This window comes from Bolinopsis microptera, chromosome 3 (assembly GCF_026151205.1).
Source record: "Bolinopsis microptera isolate Bmic1 chromosome 3, MBARI_Bmic_1.0, whole genome shotgun sequence".
In the NCBI taxonomy this organism is placed as follows: Eukaryota; Metazoa; Ctenophora; class Tentaculata; order Lobata; family Bolinopsidae; genus Bolinopsis; species Bolinopsis microptera.
In genome coordinates, this window is record NC_087074.1 from 10,133,998 (window position 1) to 10,153,717 (window position 19,720).

Sequence of the window (19,720 nt, forward strand, 5' to 3'; positions counted from 1 at the left end):
TAATAGCTGATTATGTTGGACTGTGTGTAATGGGCGAGAACTTTGTAATGTGGTTTTGTTAGATCTATCATTCTGGTTCCATGAGACTTATCTTCTTTCCAGAGTAAGTATTTTTTGAGTGACATGGTCAAGGCATGAAAGCTTGTTATTCTGCTTTCGTCAACTTGGTAGAGGGTAGCTTAGAGAAGCTTAGAGATTGTCACCTTGTGTGAGTACTTTGCACAAGAATTTATCCAAAAGTGCTTCGAGGTGCACATCCAGTGGTGGGAGGTGGAGAGCAAGTTCAGTTAATTCCCTTTGTGGGACAGAGATAGTTCAACCGTTGCATACCTGCTAACATGTACTGAAACCCCTTTGTTTCTCCCGCCCTGGGTCCTTGTCTGCTTCTCCATTTTAACGCGAAGCCTAATTTCTAGTTTTTATAAATACAATGCAAGCGCATGTTTACTAATCTTAATCTACCTAACAACTCAATTGCCCAAGTCACCATACCCGTAGTATATTCCTTAGTAATAAAAGAACTTAAAAGTTTTTCAAATTGTTGCTATAATTGATTTAAATAAAAATTTGTTGTTTTCTTGAAAAAATTTGTTGTTTTCTTGTCGTCTAAACAATTTAAATCAAACCAAATAACAATGACACAAACATAATCCCACATTGACAAGAATAACAAAAATTTATACCCAGTATAACTATAATTGGGCCCATAATTAGATGCTTTAAGATTTTCATCATCATTTCCACTACTATGTAAGTTACAGCAACGATTTACATCTGCGTTGTGTTCCTCTGGTTGCCATCCCATTCAAACAGTAATTTTCTAAATACCTTCCTTGCTAACTCGATTTCAACTTTATTTGGTTTGCCTGCTCAGGCTGCGTGTGGCTGTAAATTCTCTCTTGCTACCCCGTATCAGCCAAACTTGAAACCTTGATCTTTCAAATTGCAAGTGTTCAGGAAATTTCTCTAGCTTGAGTGGTTCATGAATAGTGTAACACTAAGGTTTAAGCAGGGGTTGACAGTACATGATTAATAATACTGACTTGACAAGTGTCTCTCCCACTGTCTCCCTCTTTGATCTGTAACGGGTACAGTTCTTGGAGGATTCCTGAAAAGGCATCTTGATGATATTCTTTTACAATTTTTATGTGTCTGAAATCTTTCACACAAACCTTTTGTAGTAGTATGAAACCAACTTCCTCAGTCCAGATTTTTAAAAGATGCTCTCACAGGAGGAATGGTACCAAGTTATTCAACACAACCTTTCTTGGGAGATATAATTACTTAAGTTACAGATAACATCTTGTTTGCCGTGGCAAGGGTTTTGAGTACAAAATTGTTTACATTGTTCATCACAGTAAATTCCTGATTTACCGCAAACCCCTATTTACTTCAATGGTCATTTCCTTCTCTAAAATAAAGCTTAACATGCATATTGCAGCTTAATATTGTCAAACAAAACCCCTATTTACTGCAAATGGTTCCTTCCCACTCTAACCTTTTCTGAAGTAAATGTAGGATCGTTGGTTCACTTCGAGTCCTGAACTGCAACTGATGCAATGGACTGGCTACATGGTTTGGGGCTTTGTCAATATTGGGCACTTTCAAAAACATCTGTCACGGAAAAAATGTTAAAATTTGCCAAAAATCAGTTTTTGTGGCATAATTTGGTGGATAATCTTTGGAACGGGATGAAACTCCAGGATATGGTGTGCTATACCCTAACCTTTACTATCTGCCACTTTTTGTTTCGATTTAGGGCTAAATCTGGTGGATAAAAGTGAAACAGACCAATCCACTTCAGGTGGCCTTTAAAAATATTTAATTCCATCTAAACTCCTAAAATATGATTGAGACTTAACAATAATCGTTATAACTTCATAATTTCATAAGTAGGGCCGGGATTTTTCTTAAGGGCCAAATTTGGTGGATATATTTTTTTACCTCTTTTTTAAGACTGTTATTTGTTAGCTAACATCAATTTACTGGTCTTAAAATGATGCAAAGGCAATGTTAAATCTATGGCATCAACTATGAAGTACAAGATTCAAGTTAAAAGGCTATTTTTGGTGGATATAAGTCAATATTAATTAGTTAAACACGTAAATGTTACCAAAATATCAATAAATAAGACATCATCATGATTAGAAACAGTTGAAAAAGATGAAATATAAGATGTTGAACATTTATGCATAAGGTACTATGGCATTTTAAGCATTCAGGGCCAATTTGGTGGATAATTAACTCAAAAATACTTAAAATATCGACCTGGATATTTTGATATCCATCAATTTTGGCCTTAAAAGTCGGCTTGAGCTTATCACATTTTGTGCTGAACAAGAAAAAGGTCTAAACAAACCAATATCAGTGTATGATTTCATAATCGAGCAAATCTAAGGCCAGAAATAGTGGATAAAAAAGCAAATTTAACCGTTTTTAAGCTAATTTCTTAGGCATTTATCCACCAAAAACGGCCCTAAATGGAGAATGTTTGGAACGTTTACTTGAAACTATAGCCCTTCTTTTCAACCTCAGAGCAATGATTTTCAGCTCTTTCGACCTTAAGATATAATTATTGGGCGTTGAAAGTGGATCACATACGTTATCAGTCAAGAAATCGTTATTTCAATCACTGAGGTAGGTTATTCACATTTAATATCCACCAATTTTAACCTTAAAAGTCGTCTTGGACTGAAAATTCTTTTGAACTGACTCAGCAAAGGGGATTTTCTATCTAGAAACAGTTGTAGTTTCATGATAGAACACATCTAGGGCCAAAAATAGTGGATACAAAAGCAAATTTTCCCGTTTTAGTACTTTTATCCACCAAAAACAGCTCTAAAGGCTGAAAGGAAACAGTTTGTTAAGTTCGTATGAAACTATATCCATTCATTATGGCCCTAGAGCAATAATTGTATACATTTTCAGCTTCTAGACGAGATAATTGGGGTCTAACAATGGATAACCTGCATTATTGACTCAGAAATTGACTTAAAATTAAATCAATCTTGAAGCTCAAATATATCCACCAAAAATGGCCTAAAAATTAAATCTTCTATGCTATCATAAACTTGAAACGATTTCCAACCTGATCCGTTCACTGAGTAAAGCTGGTGAACTTGTTGACCAATATAATTTTTTCAGTTGAAAATTTTCGGTATTGAATTTTATTTCATCGTTTTATTATCCACCATATCTAGCCTTAAAATTGAAATCTTTCTTTATTTTCGCCTTTTATCATAGAGGCATATCGATTTGCTACAATTCTATCTTTAAATAATCACCATAAATTAACCACACGTAAAGTTACAGGCCAACAAATGATATATCCACCAAACCCCTCTGAAAAGTATATCCACCATTATTAGCCCTGATTTAAATGCGTGTATCTCTGTTCATAGACATAGTAGACATTTTATTCTTTTTGTAAAAGTTGAACTATCGCAAATCCTATGCTGAAAAAAAGTTTAATCAAAATATTGAGTTTATCCACCAAATGAGAGCTTCTAGAAGTTGAAATTTTTCCCGTGACAGATTCGTTAACATAGTTTTTGAAAGTGCCCTATTCTAAGATGCTTTTAATGAGGATAATTCTGTACTTCTATTTATTTATATTCCAATTCTGTACGCTGAGCTAGTGTACCAACACAATGATAAACCTTTCATCCTCATGATCCCTACCCCCCCTAGCTTTATGATCAGTTGCTGAAGGAAACCGAAGGTCTCATGAGAATAAAATGAAAATATTAACAAGCTTACATAGAATCCGATGATTGAATCTTAGTCTCAAATCTGAAGGGACAGGACTATGGTATGTTTAGATACTTCCTTTACTTTTAAAAAAATTGACAATGGAGCATGATGAAATATTTACAATCGATGACCGTCTATACTAGTAAAGTTCGTTTGATTTTCAATAAATATTTTATCGTCCTAATGACTAACCTCCTATGTGTTTTCAGGACTATTCCAAGTTCAATGATGATGATTTCGACCTAAAGAAGTGGGTAAATGGTGCATTAAAGTCAGAACAAAATCCCAACACCCTTGTCATGAAGCTGCAGCTGTTAATGCAGGCAAGTTACTTAGTTACTTGGTTGTAAGTATAAAGGTATAATACATAATTATATCGTACTACCTTACTAACGTTTGTAGAACTGTTTAAGATCTAGAAAAGGATAGTAACCTAACATGATATCGATTGGCTCAGCCATCAATACAATGACAAATAGTTAAAAAAGGATGACACGAGTATTTTGCTTTCATTGCGGCCTTAAACTGTCCAGCAAGGCAACCTACCTCAATGTCACACAGCCTTTTAGTGTACCACCGATCGCGATATGTGGTTCAGCCAATTAACAACATTTGTAATTCTCCGTGTAACCATGACTCTGCCACAGGAGGTTAATGGCTCACTAGAAGAGTCCACTGCTAACTTGCTGTCAGACATACCACGTGTTGTAACAGAGATACAGGGTCTTAACAACGAGGCTGTCTTGCTTCGTAACCAGATGAACCTTGTTAAAAGTGATATCAGCAAGGTTTTTAGCCATTTCTTATTTTTTATTCTTGCTGCAAGTTTCCCATTTTAATGTGAAATGCATTATAGTGTATGTGTTTATTGAAGTAATCAAAATGTTTAAGTAATCACATTTGTTGTCATCTTTGTTATCGCCATCTATAATTGTTACATTATATATAATGCTCTTTTTAAAAAAATGTCTCTATTTTTCTAACGTCAACACAATGTTCTGCAGGTTCAACAAGATACAGTAGAATCCATGTCAACAGTCGTAGAACTGGACAAGATAAAAGACAGGATGTTAGTGACAGAAAAGAAGCTAAAACAGGCAGACAACTGGTGTGTTCTGAACGACCAGATAGACCTCCTCTTTGAAGAGCAGGATCTAGAGGGGATATCAGAGAAGCTGGGGGAGATGAGAGACGCTCTAGCGGGACTTGTGAACTTACCAGACTATTCTGATAGATGTGATAGACTTAACAATCTTTCAAACAGACTGGAAGCTATTCTTAGTCCTAAACTTATATCCACTTTCAACAAGTAAGAATTTATTGTAACTTCAATCGAAAACCTTCCCGTTATAAATAAATAAATTTTGAATTACGTCTATGATTATAGAAATGGAGTCTCGTTCGTCTGATTACAATGACGATAATTCCTAACATATTATGAGACTAATTGCAATGTGTTATATCCACTTGAAAGTATTAATAAGACGAATTGATTGTTAATACTAACAAATATTTCAGTGACAAATCAGAAGACGCCCGCTTGTACTACAAGATATTCAGCGACATGGGACGGCAGGGTGAACTGTACAACTACTATCACCGAACACACAAGACAAACTCACAGAAACAGTTCAACATGTTGAGAACTAGTGGTAGTGTTGATACCTGGTTACATGGCTTTTATTCCTCTGTTTTGGAGCTCTTTCACGCCCAGGTCAGTGCTCAATTGCAATTCAATCTAACTCTACTGAGCTGAGGTGACTAGTTTGGTGTGACGGCTAAAAACGGCTAAAACCATCAGCATTTTGCCAGAATGAAGTCTGGTATCCTCGTGGCTCGTCAGATTTCAGGTTAATTTCCGCGAAGCAACCTGATCGTGTTTTTGTGTAACTCGCTCTAACCCTAATGACTTCAGTTATCGTGGACGAGTGGGATATACACAAACCACACAGCGGTGGTGTTATCTCTGGTAACACTTTGTTTAGATAACACTGATCTACAACACGAGATCAGTAACTTCCTGTCTGACTCTCAAACTCCAGTACTCGCTCTCACTACCTTACTCGATATTGTGTACAGGTTTGTGCAGTCTTAAAATATTTTATACTCTTATATTTTATTCCACTTAGGAGAATGGCGCGAGTTTTGGCCCTGATAAAACTAATTGGCACTGCGGACGCCGGTCGGGACTATCATTGTCATGAATGTTGTAACTAAGAATTCCCTGCTATTGTATTTCAATAAACCGTATCAAATAATAATTATAAAAGTATTTATCTTCAATCTTACCTGAGTTTCCCCAACATCAGATTTGCCAACTCCTTAGGACGTGAACTAACAGAGGTTGATAACGAAATAACAGAAAAACTAGGAAGATCCATCATATCTCCTTACATCAGACATTTAACTTCTCTTGGTGACAAAGTAAAGTCATCCCTGTTGCGAGATGTGCACTCTCTAGCGATGGTACGGTCAATTATCTTTATCAGTCTTATTGGTCTTTATCAGTCTTATTGGTCTTTATAAGTCTTATTGGTCTTTATCAGTCTTCTTTCGCACCCGTTCTCCAAGATAACTTACAATTTCTTTATTTTTGGTAGTTCCTATTACTTGAAACGGCCAAGATTTTTCGAAACTTTATTTTTACTAATATTCATTCGTTTAGGTTATAATTTTCAAATAGGAATAATTTCAGAGGGTAAAGCGAACAAGCTCAGATTCAGTCTCAGAATTACACTCTAGTACTAAACGTGTAGTGGCACATGTTAAAGATTGCATACCCCAATGTTTGAATCTGACCAATGGTTACACTCTTGTAGATGTGGTGTCAGCTATTGAGTTCTACTTCGATCTACTCGTGGAAAAAATAAACAGTTTCATCAGGTTTGTCAGATAATTCTAAGCGATGTTATCTATTTTATATTACCCACTCTGCGAAAATTCTAAGCAAAATCTTTATTGAAACCTAAAAATAAGGTCGCGCGGGTATTTAGGAGTTGACCGCACTCCATGGATCATCAGCCGGGTAAGATCCGCGGCAGTGGGACCCTTCTTTCTGTGGGATCCTGTTACTTCAAAGGATCGAACAGAGAGAAGGGCTGGCACGAAGAACAGATAGTGAAACTATTTGTTCCCCCCACTGAGGCGCAAGCAAGGGTTGTTGCCTGGCCTTTTTTAAAATCCTCAACGTGGTAGATAAAATCCAAGTCTTGGTTGCTAAAATCGTGATAAAAATCTTGAGCTAAAACCTCAGATTACAGGATGAGATCCGATAAATCGGAGGCTCATGCTCCTAACTTCGATCGGTTGCACATTAATGATGCAGGGCAGTGATACCGACTGCGTTGGCTTGGGTGCAGGCGGAGCTGCAGTGAGGAGTTCTGGTTTCGCCAGGATCACTTCTTTGTTAACAGGTTGGACCACTTGAGCAGATTGCAACTCATCTGTTTGAGTCCTGGTATCCGCTGTCTGCAGCTCTGGCGTGGTTGCAGCGTCCGCCACCACAATTCTTTTGGGCATTCTTTTCTCTGCTGCCCTTTCCAATGTGCTGATTTTCTGGTCCAAATATTCAGCGAACTCATCGTTCGCCAAATTGCTGGTCAGTTCGTAGCTGGCCATTCGACTTTCCACGTCCTCGAGAGCAGTGTCGACTGCTCGTTTGCTGGAACGGGCCCAGAAAACTCCGATAATACCGCCAAGGATGACGGCTAGTAGTAAGCCAAAGCTTACCAACAAAAGGATTTCTTCGAAGATCATCCTTTCTTTGTCTTTTGAAGAAGGTAAATCAGTATTAATTCAAGATGATGATATTGTTGAAGGAATACTGGCAGAAAGTTAATCTGTTGTCACAGTATTTATACACAAATCCAGCACGTGCAAGTTCCAAGTCAGTTGCGCGTGCAAATTGACTTTATCGAGGGGGTTGGTATGGTAACAAGAATCTCGGCTACTGTGTGAGCATGGTTGGTCTGTTTGACCTGGGAAAGGGAGGGTAGCAAACAGATAGATGTAAATCCACATCTAGGCCTGTGACAATCACGTATGACTTGTTGGTTTGCGTAACGCGCGGTGACAATATCTTGGCGCGAAAAATCATACAAAACACTTTGAAGATACTTTTAGCGCGCACGTACTGCCGCTTTGTGTCTGAAGTTAACCAAATGTACCTCAGGGAAATGAGGGCCGCGTTTGGAGTGGAGGCCGGATCACAGTCGATGTTCCAAGAAGACCATTGGGTCGGGTTCCAGTCATGCTTCAAACTATTCCAAATCTTAGGTACGTCTGAAACTGCAGTTGTGAAATGAGACAACACCGTAGTTGGTGATTGTAATTCAGTTTAGTGAATCGCTTGTCTGTGGCCCTTCAAGCAGTGGCTCCGGTCGGTTAACGTGTCTCGTGTTTTGGGTCGTTTAATTCTTCTAAGATATTAACAGTATAAATGCAGTAAACTTTACATTTGTTAGTCGATTTATGGACAAATAGAAAAGTCAATTTAAGGCAAGTCGAATTATCAAGTCTTAAAAATATGATATTACATTTCAGACCTATTCAGCTACGTCTTTTTCAGGTGAATGTTACACTGATATTAAGAGCTTGGAATCGGAATGTATAGAAACGGTGAAGCAACATGTAACGAAAGGTCCTGGCTTAGTCACGAAAATTGACACTTGGCTTGAGGCAGATCCACTTAGATACGGAGCCAACAAAGCACTGCTCGACTCTCTGATTGATGGTTCGAAGATCACACTATTCGATAAAACGATGGAACTGTTTAAGAAACCAATTAACAATTGCAACAAGCTCTGTGTTGACTTTGTGTTGTTCCATGTCAAGTCCAATTTAAACGGTGTCCACTTGAGCGAAGAGTGGGTGGTCGACGAAGGAGCAGTGTTCAGTCCTTCTCCTCTGACCTACATAACAAGTCTAGGGGACTATCTGTTGTTGCTGCCCCAACAACTAGAGCCATTCTTCGCAGAAGAGAACATTCCTCTTGATACCGCTCTTATACTGGTCGACTTCACTCAGTTCCCTGGCATGGCTCAAGGTTAGTTCTGCATTTACACTTCCTTTTATTAAGAGCATGTGTAGATTTCGAAAGTGTAAATTTTCAATGTCTTAAGAATACATCTCGTATTGATATTCGATTTCACATTGAAATTCATTTCAGTATTAAGTTCATCGCACATTTTAGTTGGTTGAAAGTTGATTTATTTAAATTATAAACGTATTTCATGATTTCAGACGTGGAGGGAGATGCATTTGCTTGGTTAACATGTGTTTGTCAGAGCACACTGTTCACTATTGTTGAGATGATACTGAAGATACACCGACTATCGGGTACGTTACCTTTATCCAACTATCAAGATACTGTGAATAAGGGTAGTCACAACTTTCAGTGAGTGATATGATCAGGAATATAAACATGCAACTTTCCCAGGAGTGGGATGTAAGCAACTTACTGCGGATGTAGCTTATATCAGCAATGTGATGGGAGCTCTAGAGGTCCCATTATCACGTGACATAGTGGACATATCCAGACTCCTTTCACTTCCCATAGACCAGTTAGTTCTTATATTTAGTTTTTAGTTGTTTCTGCGTCACATTTATTATCAACAGGTTCCGTGATATAAGATATCATTGGTTGATTGTGGAAATTTGAACGAAACTCTCAATTTTTATGTCATGTTCCTTTAATATATATTCCCTCAGAATTGACAGTGCTGAAACGCAGAACATACCTAAGTACCTCCGAGGAAAGATCTCAACCATGAGGCGACCAGCCTATTAATTAGTCAATACCATAAACGGGGCCTTTGTTGACGGGAGCATGTTTATTTTCCTAAATTAACACTAGTACTGAATGTTTAGGTTTATGCATGCTGTGAACTGTTAAGTTGTTATTTTGAATTCTAAACCTTTAACTGAAATTGTAAATTTGTTCTGGCAGGCAGTGAGCTTTGAGAATGTTTTGAATGTTTAATTATTTTTGCATGCTGTTAAATTATTTGTTATTGCTAATTCTATGTTTATGATGTAATTTTAATTTCAGATTTAAAATGATCATCACGAGAGTTAACTCATTATACGCGTTCATTTTTAACTTCAATGTTGTTATAGTTATTTGTGATTCTAGTTTCTTTACATTTTTAATCGCAATTATCATGTAGGATGGCTGTTAAGAAATCAGCGGCCGTTTCCAAGGCCAAGAATGCCAGCAAAGCCGTATTGAAGGGCGGCAAGTTCACGCTGAAGAAGAAGAAGGTCATGACAAGTGCCACCTTCAGGAGGCCCAAGACAAAGATCACCCCCCGTAAACCCAAGGTTTGTCTATTCGAGCTTTTCATTAGAATTTAAAAAGTTACATTATTATATGAAGCCAGGGCCGGTATGGACTGACTCGTTAAAGCAGCTCTATCCCATTACTAATACTCGATAGATTTAATAGATTTTTCTAGTGTTTTAATAAGCTTTAAACTTGCGTGATGATTTTTAAATACAGACCACGCAAGTATTATTCTGATGTCTGGTTGGTCTATTACACTATATATATATAAATGTGAATTTCGTGTTTTACTGTTTCACTGAATGTCTCAAATATATATATATATATATATCATATTGATAATATTAATTGTTCAGTACGCCAGAAAGTCAGTGAACACCATCAACACTGCCAAGTTGGACAAATACAGCATCATCCAAAATCCTCTGACCACCGAATCAGCGATGAAGAAGATCGAAGACAACAACACGTTGGTCTTCCTGGTTAACACACGTGCTAACAAACCCCAGATTAAAATGGCCGTCAAACAGCTTTATGACATTGACGTCGCAAAAGTCAACACTCTTATCAGGTTAATAGATATCATGTGAAATTACTTCGTTTCTACAATAATCTTTATCATTGGCAAGTAGTTGTTCATTTTATTTTTGTGGTATTATCACTTATTATCACTTCAATTGATTTTAATTGTATTACAGGCCCGACGGACAGAAGAAAGCCTACGTGAGGTTAGCGCCGGATTATGATGCCTTGGACATTGCAAATAAGATCGGAATCATCTAAATTATTCTTGACATTTTTTATCTATGACAATTTTGTTTCACTGTTTTACAAGTTCTGTATATGCCCATTGCCCAACTTATGAGACCTTATGTATTTTTCCAGACATCATCTCAATACTTCCTGAAAATTTCATGGATTCATTTCCGCTTGGTTATGTTTTAATTTTTTACATCATTGAATTTAAAAATTTAAAAGAGTAATATTTTCTAACGTCAATACTTATTAGAAGCCATGGGGTTCGTCAAGGTTGTTAAGAACAAGCCATACTTCAAGCGGTTCCAGGTTAAATACAGGAGACGAAGGGAGGGTAAGACCGATTACTTCGCCAGAAAGAGGCTCATAATCCAGAACAAGAACAAATACAACACCCCCAAATACAGGCTGATTGTTAGGTTTACCAACAAAGTTATCATCGCTCAGGTCGCTTATGCTACCATCGAGGGAGATAAGGTCAGTCTAGCTTCTTTTTGGCCCACTTTTCCCAAATTTTGCTCCACCATTTACAGAATTCTTGGTAAAAAATCAATGCTCTAACGCATTATTCTTAGTTTCGTGATCCAAAACGTTGTCACAATTATAAAGATGAATTATCAAATAATGAAAGTGTGAAAACTATAGAATTTAGAAAGTTGACTGTTCATATCTTTACAGATTGTGTGTGACGCCAGAAGTTCCGAGCTGCCCAGATACGGAATCAAGGCTGGTCTGACCAACTACCCTGCTTCATACGCTGTAGGACTCCTCCTCGCCAGGAGACTTAACCAGAAATACGGACTCGATGAGACTTACACTGGTTAGGAATGTTTATTGCTATCATTAGTTCATCTGTTGATTGCTTTCATTACTAATGAATATTTATGGAATGTTACTGACAACAAAATATTGTTGAAGCCTTTTGAATCGAAAAACCTTTCGATTGCAAATTTACTGTTCCGCGGATAGCGATGTTACTGCTATATCTTCTTTGAACAAGATGTCTACAGGTGTGGAGGCTGTTGACGGAGAAGAGTACTTCGTTGAGAAGGAGGGAGAGAGGGGAGCATTCTACTGTGTCCTCGACACTGGTCTCTCCAAGACCTCCTCCGGAGCTAGAATCTTCGGAGTCTTGAAGGGAGCTGTTGATGGTGGTCTCGATATCCCTCATTCCTCAAAACGATTCCCCGGATACAACATGGAGAGCGGTGAGTGTGATGGAGCGGTATTAGTGTGATAGAGCAGTATTAATGTGATGTTGTGGTAAAACGCAGCTCATTTGATCCGTGTACTAGGTTTCCGTTCGCAGCAATGAGACCGATATTGATGTCTGGTTATAATGTTTTTTTTCTATAGAATATTTGCAATCACCCAATCATGTAACATAGTTATAGCATTTCACCGTGTCTGCTCCCCAGGTGACTACGATGCCGGCGCCCACAGAGCCAGAATTCTCGGAGCTCACGTCGGCAGCTACATGCAGACCCTCCTTGACGAGGACGAAGATGCCTATAAGAGACAATTCGCCGTCTACAAGAAGGAAGGTATCATGCCAGACATGATCGAGGAAATGTACACCAAGGTAAATGCTTTGAGCCACAACCGTTCAATTCTGATCTACGTTTATGAATAATAATTGATATGCTGTTTTTATATTGTACTGTAATACATATTCCGGACCTTTTATTGAGTGACTTTTTTGTTACATAAATAAAATTCGCAGGCACACGCTGCTATCCGAGCCGATCCAGTGGCCTCAGCCAAGAAAGAGAAGCCAGATGATTACAAACCCAAGAGTTACAAGAGGCAGAGAATGTCCCTTCAACAACGCAAGGGAAGGGTCGCCCAACAGAAGGCTGCGTTCCTTGCGCTTCATTAATTTTATTTGCAAAGAATTTTTTAAACTATCTGAACAAATGTGTTTTATTAGTTAATATGTTTAAGAAAATATAGCGGGTTCCCTGTAAGCGGCTAACAGAGGGGAAAGGAGTGGTTTACAATCCGGCCAAAACCTGGCTTTAATATTAGTCAGTGTAATGAACGCCAAGTGGGGGCACTACATTCTTGCCTCAAATTATAGTAAATTCCCTTACCCCTAAGTTCCATGCCCGAATTTTCACTCAAATTTTTCACCCAAATAAAATTTGCCCGAATTTTTAACCCACATTTTTCGCTTCGACTGAAATATTCGGGCTAAAAAAATTCGTGAACTTGCGCACGAATTTTTAAAATTTCACTCAAATAATATAGTCGCTGCGGTTGTAATCAATACTATAATTGCATTTCGTTGTCCTAAATGTTTCTGGGATTACCTAACGCATATCATCATAACACTAATGATAACAACGCTATTACACTACACATCGATTACACGATTAGCCATTTTATTGAGGAGCTGCAGTGAGTCATTTTCGGGTTCCCAAGAACCAATGTTTTATTATCTGATATTTAGGATGACTGAGGAGGACTGAGGAAGAGGAGGAGGAGGACTGAGAAGAAGGGGGAGGAGGAAGAGGACTAAGGACGAGTAGGACTGAGGATGAGGAGGACTTAGGAGGGGAAGGACTCAGGAGGAGGAGGACGACGAGGACGACGAGGACGACGAGGACGACGAGGACGACGAGGACGAGGAGGACAAGGAGGACTGAGAAGGAGGACGAAGGACGAGGAGGACTGAGAAGGAGGACGAAGGACGAGGAGGACTGAGAAGGAGGACGAGGAGGACTAAGGACGAGGAGGACTGAGGAAGAAGAGGAGGAGGAAGCATCTAAATGTTATTTCCACAACATTCTTGTCTGTTTTTGTTCCGTTCTTGTCCGCCCTACTTTTTGTCCGTTTTGAAAATATAGGGTACCGAACGGACAAAAACGGGCACAAAACATGATCCCCTCCCCAGTCCTTATATCTTTATATTAATTTAAGTTGGTCAAACATGTTAATTGCAAAGGAATTATTCTTGACTATGAAAGTTCAAACAACTTAATTTAGATATGTCAACCCTATTTTCTTAAATTTACACAAAAAAGTTTATAGAAAATATATGAAGGACACTAATTTGCTTCAGCACATTGGTTGTTACACTAGTTTACTATACGTGATGTTTACGTAATTTTCATCCTAATTTAAACTTAGGTGGTCGCAGTCTCGATCTCACCCGACGCAACCGATACGCGTATCGATTTCCGCACGCAAATTATTTGGGCATGGAACATGTCACCCGAATAAATTTTTTTCACAAATAAAATTTGCCCGAATTATTTTACCGTATTATTTGGCCATGGAACTGGGGTTAAGTGCATATAATACAATCCGAAAGTGAAGCACGATAATTCCGAGCGGCAAGTGGCTCTCTTACTAACAAAGTATAAAGGGTCGTTCACATATTATTATTACGCCGAACGGGGAGGGGGGGTTTCCAAATGATTACGCTAGTGTAATTTTGACACAAAAGCTATGTTTCCCATAAACAAATTGGTCAGTTAATTGATGATGGTGCGAAACCAAATTGGGGTACTGGGAGTCAAAATCGCGAATAAAATTGCAAAATCAAATTGTCTCAATCTTATTGTAGGTTTACAACCTACCAGGACGCGCGCCGAGTTGGACTCGTCGACGGTCCTGGAACAGATGGAACAGATGGAACAGATGGAACAGATATTTTACGATGGAACAGATATTTTACGAGTATCACCCGTTAACAATCTTAAAGTCCCATTTTCAGTTTTTGAAGATGGGAAGACCAAAATTTTACAGTAATTTGACTGATTTTTTCACCCGCACCCTGACGGATGTTACTCGTCTAAATTTCTTCTCGAAATGGTCCGATGACAAGTGCTACGAAGTAGCGCGCGCCGGGCCAAATCATTAACAATGGTCAAACCCGCACCCAATTAGTAAGTCAACTATAAATGCCATATGACACGATTGAGATCCTGGAAGTTTGATTTCGGTCGGAGGTTGATTCACGATGTCAATCCTTCCCATCTCGCCGATCTGCATACGGTTGCGAGAAGCATTATTTGATGCGCGCGCGACCCAGTAGTGCATCGCGCTACAAGGTCGGAGGAAGCCCACAGCGCAGCAGAAAGCTTGTATGTCAAAATCCTGTCCCATTTTCAAATATGAAATTTTTTGATCAACACAAATTTGAAAGATTGGATGAAAACCTTGCCTAGAAACCAAAAAGTCAGTTGATTGATGATGGTATTTTGTAGCGCGATGCACTACTGGGTCGCGCGCGCATCAAATAATGCTTCTCTTAAGCAGATCGGCGAGATGCGAAGGATTGACATCGTCAATCAAGATGGTATTTAACAATAACGGGTGATACTCGTAAAATATTTGTTCCAAACTCGGCGCGCGCCCTGGTTAGGTTATAGGTAGGTAGGTTATAAACCTACAAGTACAATGATGGGTTATAAACCTCCAATGATGGTATGATTATGAAACCAAAAATTGAGGTACTGGGAGTAAAAATCCCGAATAAAATTGAAAAATCATATTGTCCCAATCTTTGTCCCATTTTTAGTTTTTGAAGATGAAATTTCCAGGACCGAAATTTTACAGTTTTTACCGATTTTTTCACCCGCATCCAATTAGTAAGTCAACTATAGATGCCAAATGACACGATTGATGTGCTGGAAGTTTGATTTCGGTCGGAGGAAGCCCGCACACCGCAGCAGAAAGCTTAACAAAACAAAAAGTTATATTTTCAAAATCCTGTCCCATTTTCAACATTCAAATATGAAATTTTCTGAACCCAAATTTGACAGATTGGATGAAACTTTTGCCCAGAAACCAATAAGACAGTTAATTGATGATGGTATGAAACCAAATTGAGGTAATGGGAATCAGGAATCAAAATCCCGAATAAAATTGCAAAATTAAATTGTCCCAATCTTTGTCCCATTTTCAGTTTTTGAAGATGAAATTTCCAGGATCGAAATTTTACAGTAATTTGACTGATTTTTTCAACCGCAACCAATTAGTAAGTCAACCATAAATGGGGGGGATCCAACTACATTTTTGTACACTAATTTAGCGTACATTTGGCAAAAATCTGATGGCCATGTACATTAATGGTCATAAAAAATGTACAAAAAATCGGAAATCCCTGGAAACGAAACAGGAAAAAACATATTTTGTACATGGACATTTGGCAAAAATCTGGTGACCAAACAGGAAAAAACATATTTTGTACATTTTTGTACATGTACATTTGGCAAAAATCTGGTGGCCAAACAGGAAAAAACATATTTTGTACATGGACATTTGGCAAAAATCTGGTGGCCAAACAGGAAAAAACATATTTTGTACATTTTTGTACACGTACATTTGGCAAAACTCTGGTGGACATGTACAAAAATGTTGTATCACGTTGCGACCCCCACGGTCGTTTCACTATGGTCCCCCTTTATCGTCCTGACGATACAGGCGGGTCATACAACGTATGACAACAAAAATGTAGTTGGACCCCCCCCCCCCCCTAAGTAAGTCAACAATAGATAACAATTATGACACGATTGAGGTGCTGGAAGTTTGATTTCGGTCGGAGGAAGCCCACAGCAGAAAGCTTAACAAAACAAAAAGTTGTATTTTCAAAATCCTGTCCCATTTTCAAATATGAAATTTTCTGAACACAAATTTAACAGATTGGATGAAACTTTTGCCCAGAAACCAATTAGTCAGCTAATTAATGATGGTATAAAACCAAATTGAGGTGTACTGGGAGTCAATATCCCGAATAAAATTGCAAAATCATATTCAATATTGTTGATTGTTATGTCCCAATATCTGTCCCATTTTCAGTTTTTGAAGATGGAATTTCCAGGACCGACATTTTACAGTTTTTACTGATTTTTTCACCTGCAACCAATAAGTAAGTCAACAATTGATAACAAATGACACGATTGAGGTGCTGGAAGTTTGATTTCGGTCGGAGGAAGCCCACAGCAGAGCCAGAAAGCTTAACAAAACGAAAAGTTGTATTTTCAAAATCCTGTCCCATTTTCAAATATGAAATTTTCTGAACACAAATTTGACAGATTGGATGAAACTTTTGCCCAGAAACCAATAAGACAGTTAATTGATGATGGTTTGAAACCAAATTGAGGTACTGAGCGTCAAAATCCCGAATAAAATTGCAAAATCATATTGTCCCAATCTGTGTCCAATTTTCAGTTTTTGAAGATGAAATTTCGAGGACCGAAATTTTACAGATTTAACCGATTTTTTCACCCGCAACCAATTAATAAGTCAACAATAGATACCAAATGGCACGATTGAGGTGCTGGAATTGTTTGATTTCGGTCGGAGGAAGCCCACAGCAGAAAGCTTAACAAAACATATAAGGCCTGATCAAGTAGCTTGAGCTCTGGTGAAGTCACGAGATATAGTCAGCATTCGACACGTTACGAATGTGATTACGTGACAGATGATTTACGAAGCAAGGTCACGTGATTTGATCGGCGGTCACTGGACTTCAATCATAGACAGGCCTATAATTACTAATTTTTAAATGACCGATATCTTGATTTTTAATATGATAACAGCGTAAAGAGAATGCTTCTCGGAATCACTATCAGCACAATGAAGAGAACAAGATGCTGTTAGACTGGACCGGTAGTCCCTACGGTTTTTACGGTTTTATTATTTGGAACAAACATTTTACGTGTATGTAATTACTTAGGGGGGGGGGGGGGGGGGGGGTCAACCTCATTTTACCTCATCCCAATTTTGCCTTTTTTGGCTGCCCGAATGAGGTAAAATGAGGTAAAATGAGGTAAATTTCGGCAAAAATTTTATAGATCATGACTCTCGTTCTTAAATAATTTTGCCGATAATCAGGTTAGTTTACTCAAATCAGACATCCTGAGCTACTTGTCAGTGATCTAGTCTTATTATGGGACTATTCTAATAGTAATACACTAAAATGTACATAATGGCCACATTTATATACAACTTATGAAGCAACATATACCCTAAAAGGCTTATTTTCGGAAATGTGGCTGAAAAACGGATTTTTGCCGAGCGAACAATGACAGTATCCACTAATGGGCTATTGGACTGTTACCTAGAAAGGTCTTAAAGACTCATGAACAACATAGCATTTGTCACAAGATGTAAGATGACTCACTCTGTGTCCAGAAACACCTACAAAAATTGGAGAATGATCTACTTTATTGGGCATCTCTCTTAATGGGCCAGGACAGCAGCATATTTGTGTCTTACGAAAGGGCATTTTTTTAAATTACGGTTTCTTAAGGTCAAAGGATCGGCTGCTAACAGCAAATTGTTCGCAATTGCCGACTCATGCACATCATATACTCAAAAACGCTCACTTTAGGAGTCATTAGTAAATAACTACTACATGATTGGACACGTTCAAAAAAAGGTGGCACTAGATATTGATTTTTTTAAATGCGTTTTAAAAATAGTCATTGCTCTTTGTTGGTTGATATATCTATCTATACCTTTAGAAATTCGATTGAATTGCATGATCCTAAAATCACGGAGTCTCTAGTGCTTATATCACAGGAGTTATCGTTATTTTAGCGCCAAGGATTCAAAAGTCACCCAATTAAAAATGCAAGATGAATCAACACTAGTAGATAATCTGAAAAGTACTATTCACAAAGACGCCAAAATTGATATGGTGACTATAATGCATGTAAGGAATGGAATGTCTTATCTGAAATTGTTATTGGTGCCAATTTATATCCATTCTATGATTCTAATTATGTGATTTTTGAATCCATGTCTAAGCTTATACCATATTAAAGGCCATTGAGCGACAATTTTTGATCTGGGTGCTTAAATGATTCAAAAATCACATAAATCTAGCTACCAAATATGTAATTTTCTTTAAAGTGTGACAATTGAATCATATGTAATGTTCAAGTTGTAATGACATTTTGAAAGGAAAGGTAACGAATCGATAATCACATTTCAAAAATTCAATTAAGTATTATACGTTACTGAATACTGATTGATTCATTTGTCACATTATGGAGACAAAATTATCATAGCTTGAGTAGTAAAAGTACTTGCCTAGTTTACTCAGTTTAAAATCAGTGTTTTGTGATTATTGATTCCACTATTACTCTAATAACGAACTTCTCCATGACCATAAACTAGTGTCACAACAAATTACTGCAGATTTACTATGAATACCAACCTGATATAGAGCCAAAAAGTGATACATTCCCCTGATACAGTATCATTTCAATACATGCTCATTTATGTGATTTTTGACTCATTATAGCACTTTTAACCATCTAAATTATCTAAATATTAGTTAGCATGATATAATTGTGATTGATAGAGTTCATTGTTACAATCATTCCGTTGATATTCATATCACATTCATCATTCTAAAATACTTAGTCAGAATTAACCCTGTGTGTGATAATTGCATCGTAACTCCACATTTAACCGGTGACTCTTCGCACTTTTAACACTCAACTATCTCAGAAAGGTTCAATAATCAAATTGAGAGGCAGGACACACTCACAGAATGTAAATTCATCATTAGAGGTGCAAGAAATGAATATTTTGTGATTTCTGGCTCATATCTGCACAATTAACAGATATAAAGAGATGAATGACTTAATTATGTGACATTTGAATCTTTTTGGACCACATATTAAAATTTGGTTAACTTTCATAGCATACTCCTTGAGATACAAGTATTTTAAAATGCTTCACACAATTTTGGCAGTGAAAAATCAATCTGTAGTGCCACCTTTTTATGAACGTGTCAATAAGCTTTATTACAATTTGTAATAATATAAGCCGTGATCGAATGGAAAAAGCGAGCGACCGATTTCATTCTCGGTATCAATTTGCATTTGCGGACGGTTATTCAAATTAATATCATTTCCTTTTGTTTGGAAAAGAGAGACACTGGCAGCGGTACACTCTACCCAT

At 37.7% G+C, this 19,720-nt stretch overlaps 3 protein-coding genes across 3 annotated transcripts; all 3 read left to right on the forward strand.

Annotated features, from left to right (window-relative positions):
* The first annotated feature begins 3,688 nt into the window (after positions 1–3,688).
* LOC134813098 (conserved oligomeric Golgi complex subunit 7-like) lies at positions 3,689–10,849 on the forward strand. Its single transcript, XM_063820777.1, has 15 exons — positions 3,689–3,811; positions 3,963–4,076; positions 4,401–4,541; positions 4,758–5,062; positions 5,272–5,467; positions 5,669–5,832; positions 6,063–6,219; positions 6,449–6,636; positions 7,925–8,028; positions 8,321–8,797; positions 8,995–9,090; positions 9,191–9,314; positions 9,463–10,074; positions 10,393–10,607; positions 10,735–10,849. Exons 1-13 carry the CDS (start codon positions 3,809–3,811, stop codon positions 9,539–9,541), a joined length of 2,148 nt encoding a protein of 715 aa, XP_063676847.1. The 5' UTR covers positions 3,689–3,808; the 3' UTR covers positions 9,542–10,074; positions 10,393–10,607; positions 10,735–10,849.
* On the forward strand, positions 9,922–10,819 carry LOC134813169 (large ribosomal subunit protein uL23-like). Its single transcript, XM_063820857.1, has 3 exons — positions 9,922–10,074; positions 10,393–10,607; positions 10,735–10,819. Exons 1-3 carry the CDS (start codon positions 9,922–9,924, stop codon positions 10,817–10,819), a joined length of 453 nt encoding a protein of 150 aa, XP_063676927.1.
* A 191-nt stretch (positions 10,850–11,040) lies between the features above and the next one.
* On the forward strand, positions 11,041–12,709 carry LOC134812611 (large ribosomal subunit protein uL18-like). The gene is made up of 5 exons (XM_063820097.1): positions 11,041–11,269; positions 11,471–11,612; positions 11,803–12,000; positions 12,211–12,374; positions 12,516–12,709. The coding sequence occupies exons 1-5, from the start codon at positions 11,051–11,053 to the stop codon at positions 12,669–12,671; spliced, it is 879 nt and encodes a 292-aa protein (XP_063676167.1). The 5' UTR covers positions 11,041–11,050; the 3' UTR covers positions 12,672–12,709.
* Positions 12,710–19,720: the final 7,011 nt, after the last annotated feature.

Bases quoted from the DNA above. Each gene is read 5' to 3' on its own strand.
- LOC134812611 (XM_063820097.1), top strand. From the start codon at position 11,051: ATGGGGTTCGTCAAGGTTGTTAAGAACAAGCCATACTTCAAGCGGTTC. The intron at 11,613-11,802 runs GTTAGGAATGTT...AGATGTCTACAG, and splicing joins ACTCGATGAGACTTACACTG to GTGTGGAGGCTGTTGACGGA. The intron at 12,001-12,210 runs GTGAGTGTGATG...TCTGCTCCCCAG, and splicing joins CGGATACAACATGGAGAGCG to GTGACTACGATGCCGGCGCC.
- LOC134813169 (XM_063820857.1), top strand. From the start codon at position 9,922: ATGGCTGTTAAGAAATCAGCGGCCGTTTCCAAGGCCAAGAATGCCAGC. The intron at 10,075-10,392 runs GTTTGTCTATTC...TTAATTGTTCAG, and splicing joins TCACCCCCCGTAAACCCAAG to TACGCCAGAAAGTCAGTGAA. The intron at 10,608-10,734 runs GTTAATAGATAT...ATTGTATTACAG, and splicing joins AAAGTCAACACTCTTATCAG to GCCCGACGGACAGAAGAAAG.
- LOC134813098 (XM_063820777.1), top strand. The intron at 5,468-5,668 runs GTCAGTGCTCAA...TAATGACTTCAG, and splicing joins TGGAGCTCTTTCACGCCCAG to TTATCGTGGACGAGTGGGAT. The intron at 8,029-8,320 runs GTACGTCTGAAA...CGTCTTTTTCAG, and splicing joins CAAACTATTCCAAATCTTAG to GTGAATGTTACACTGATATT.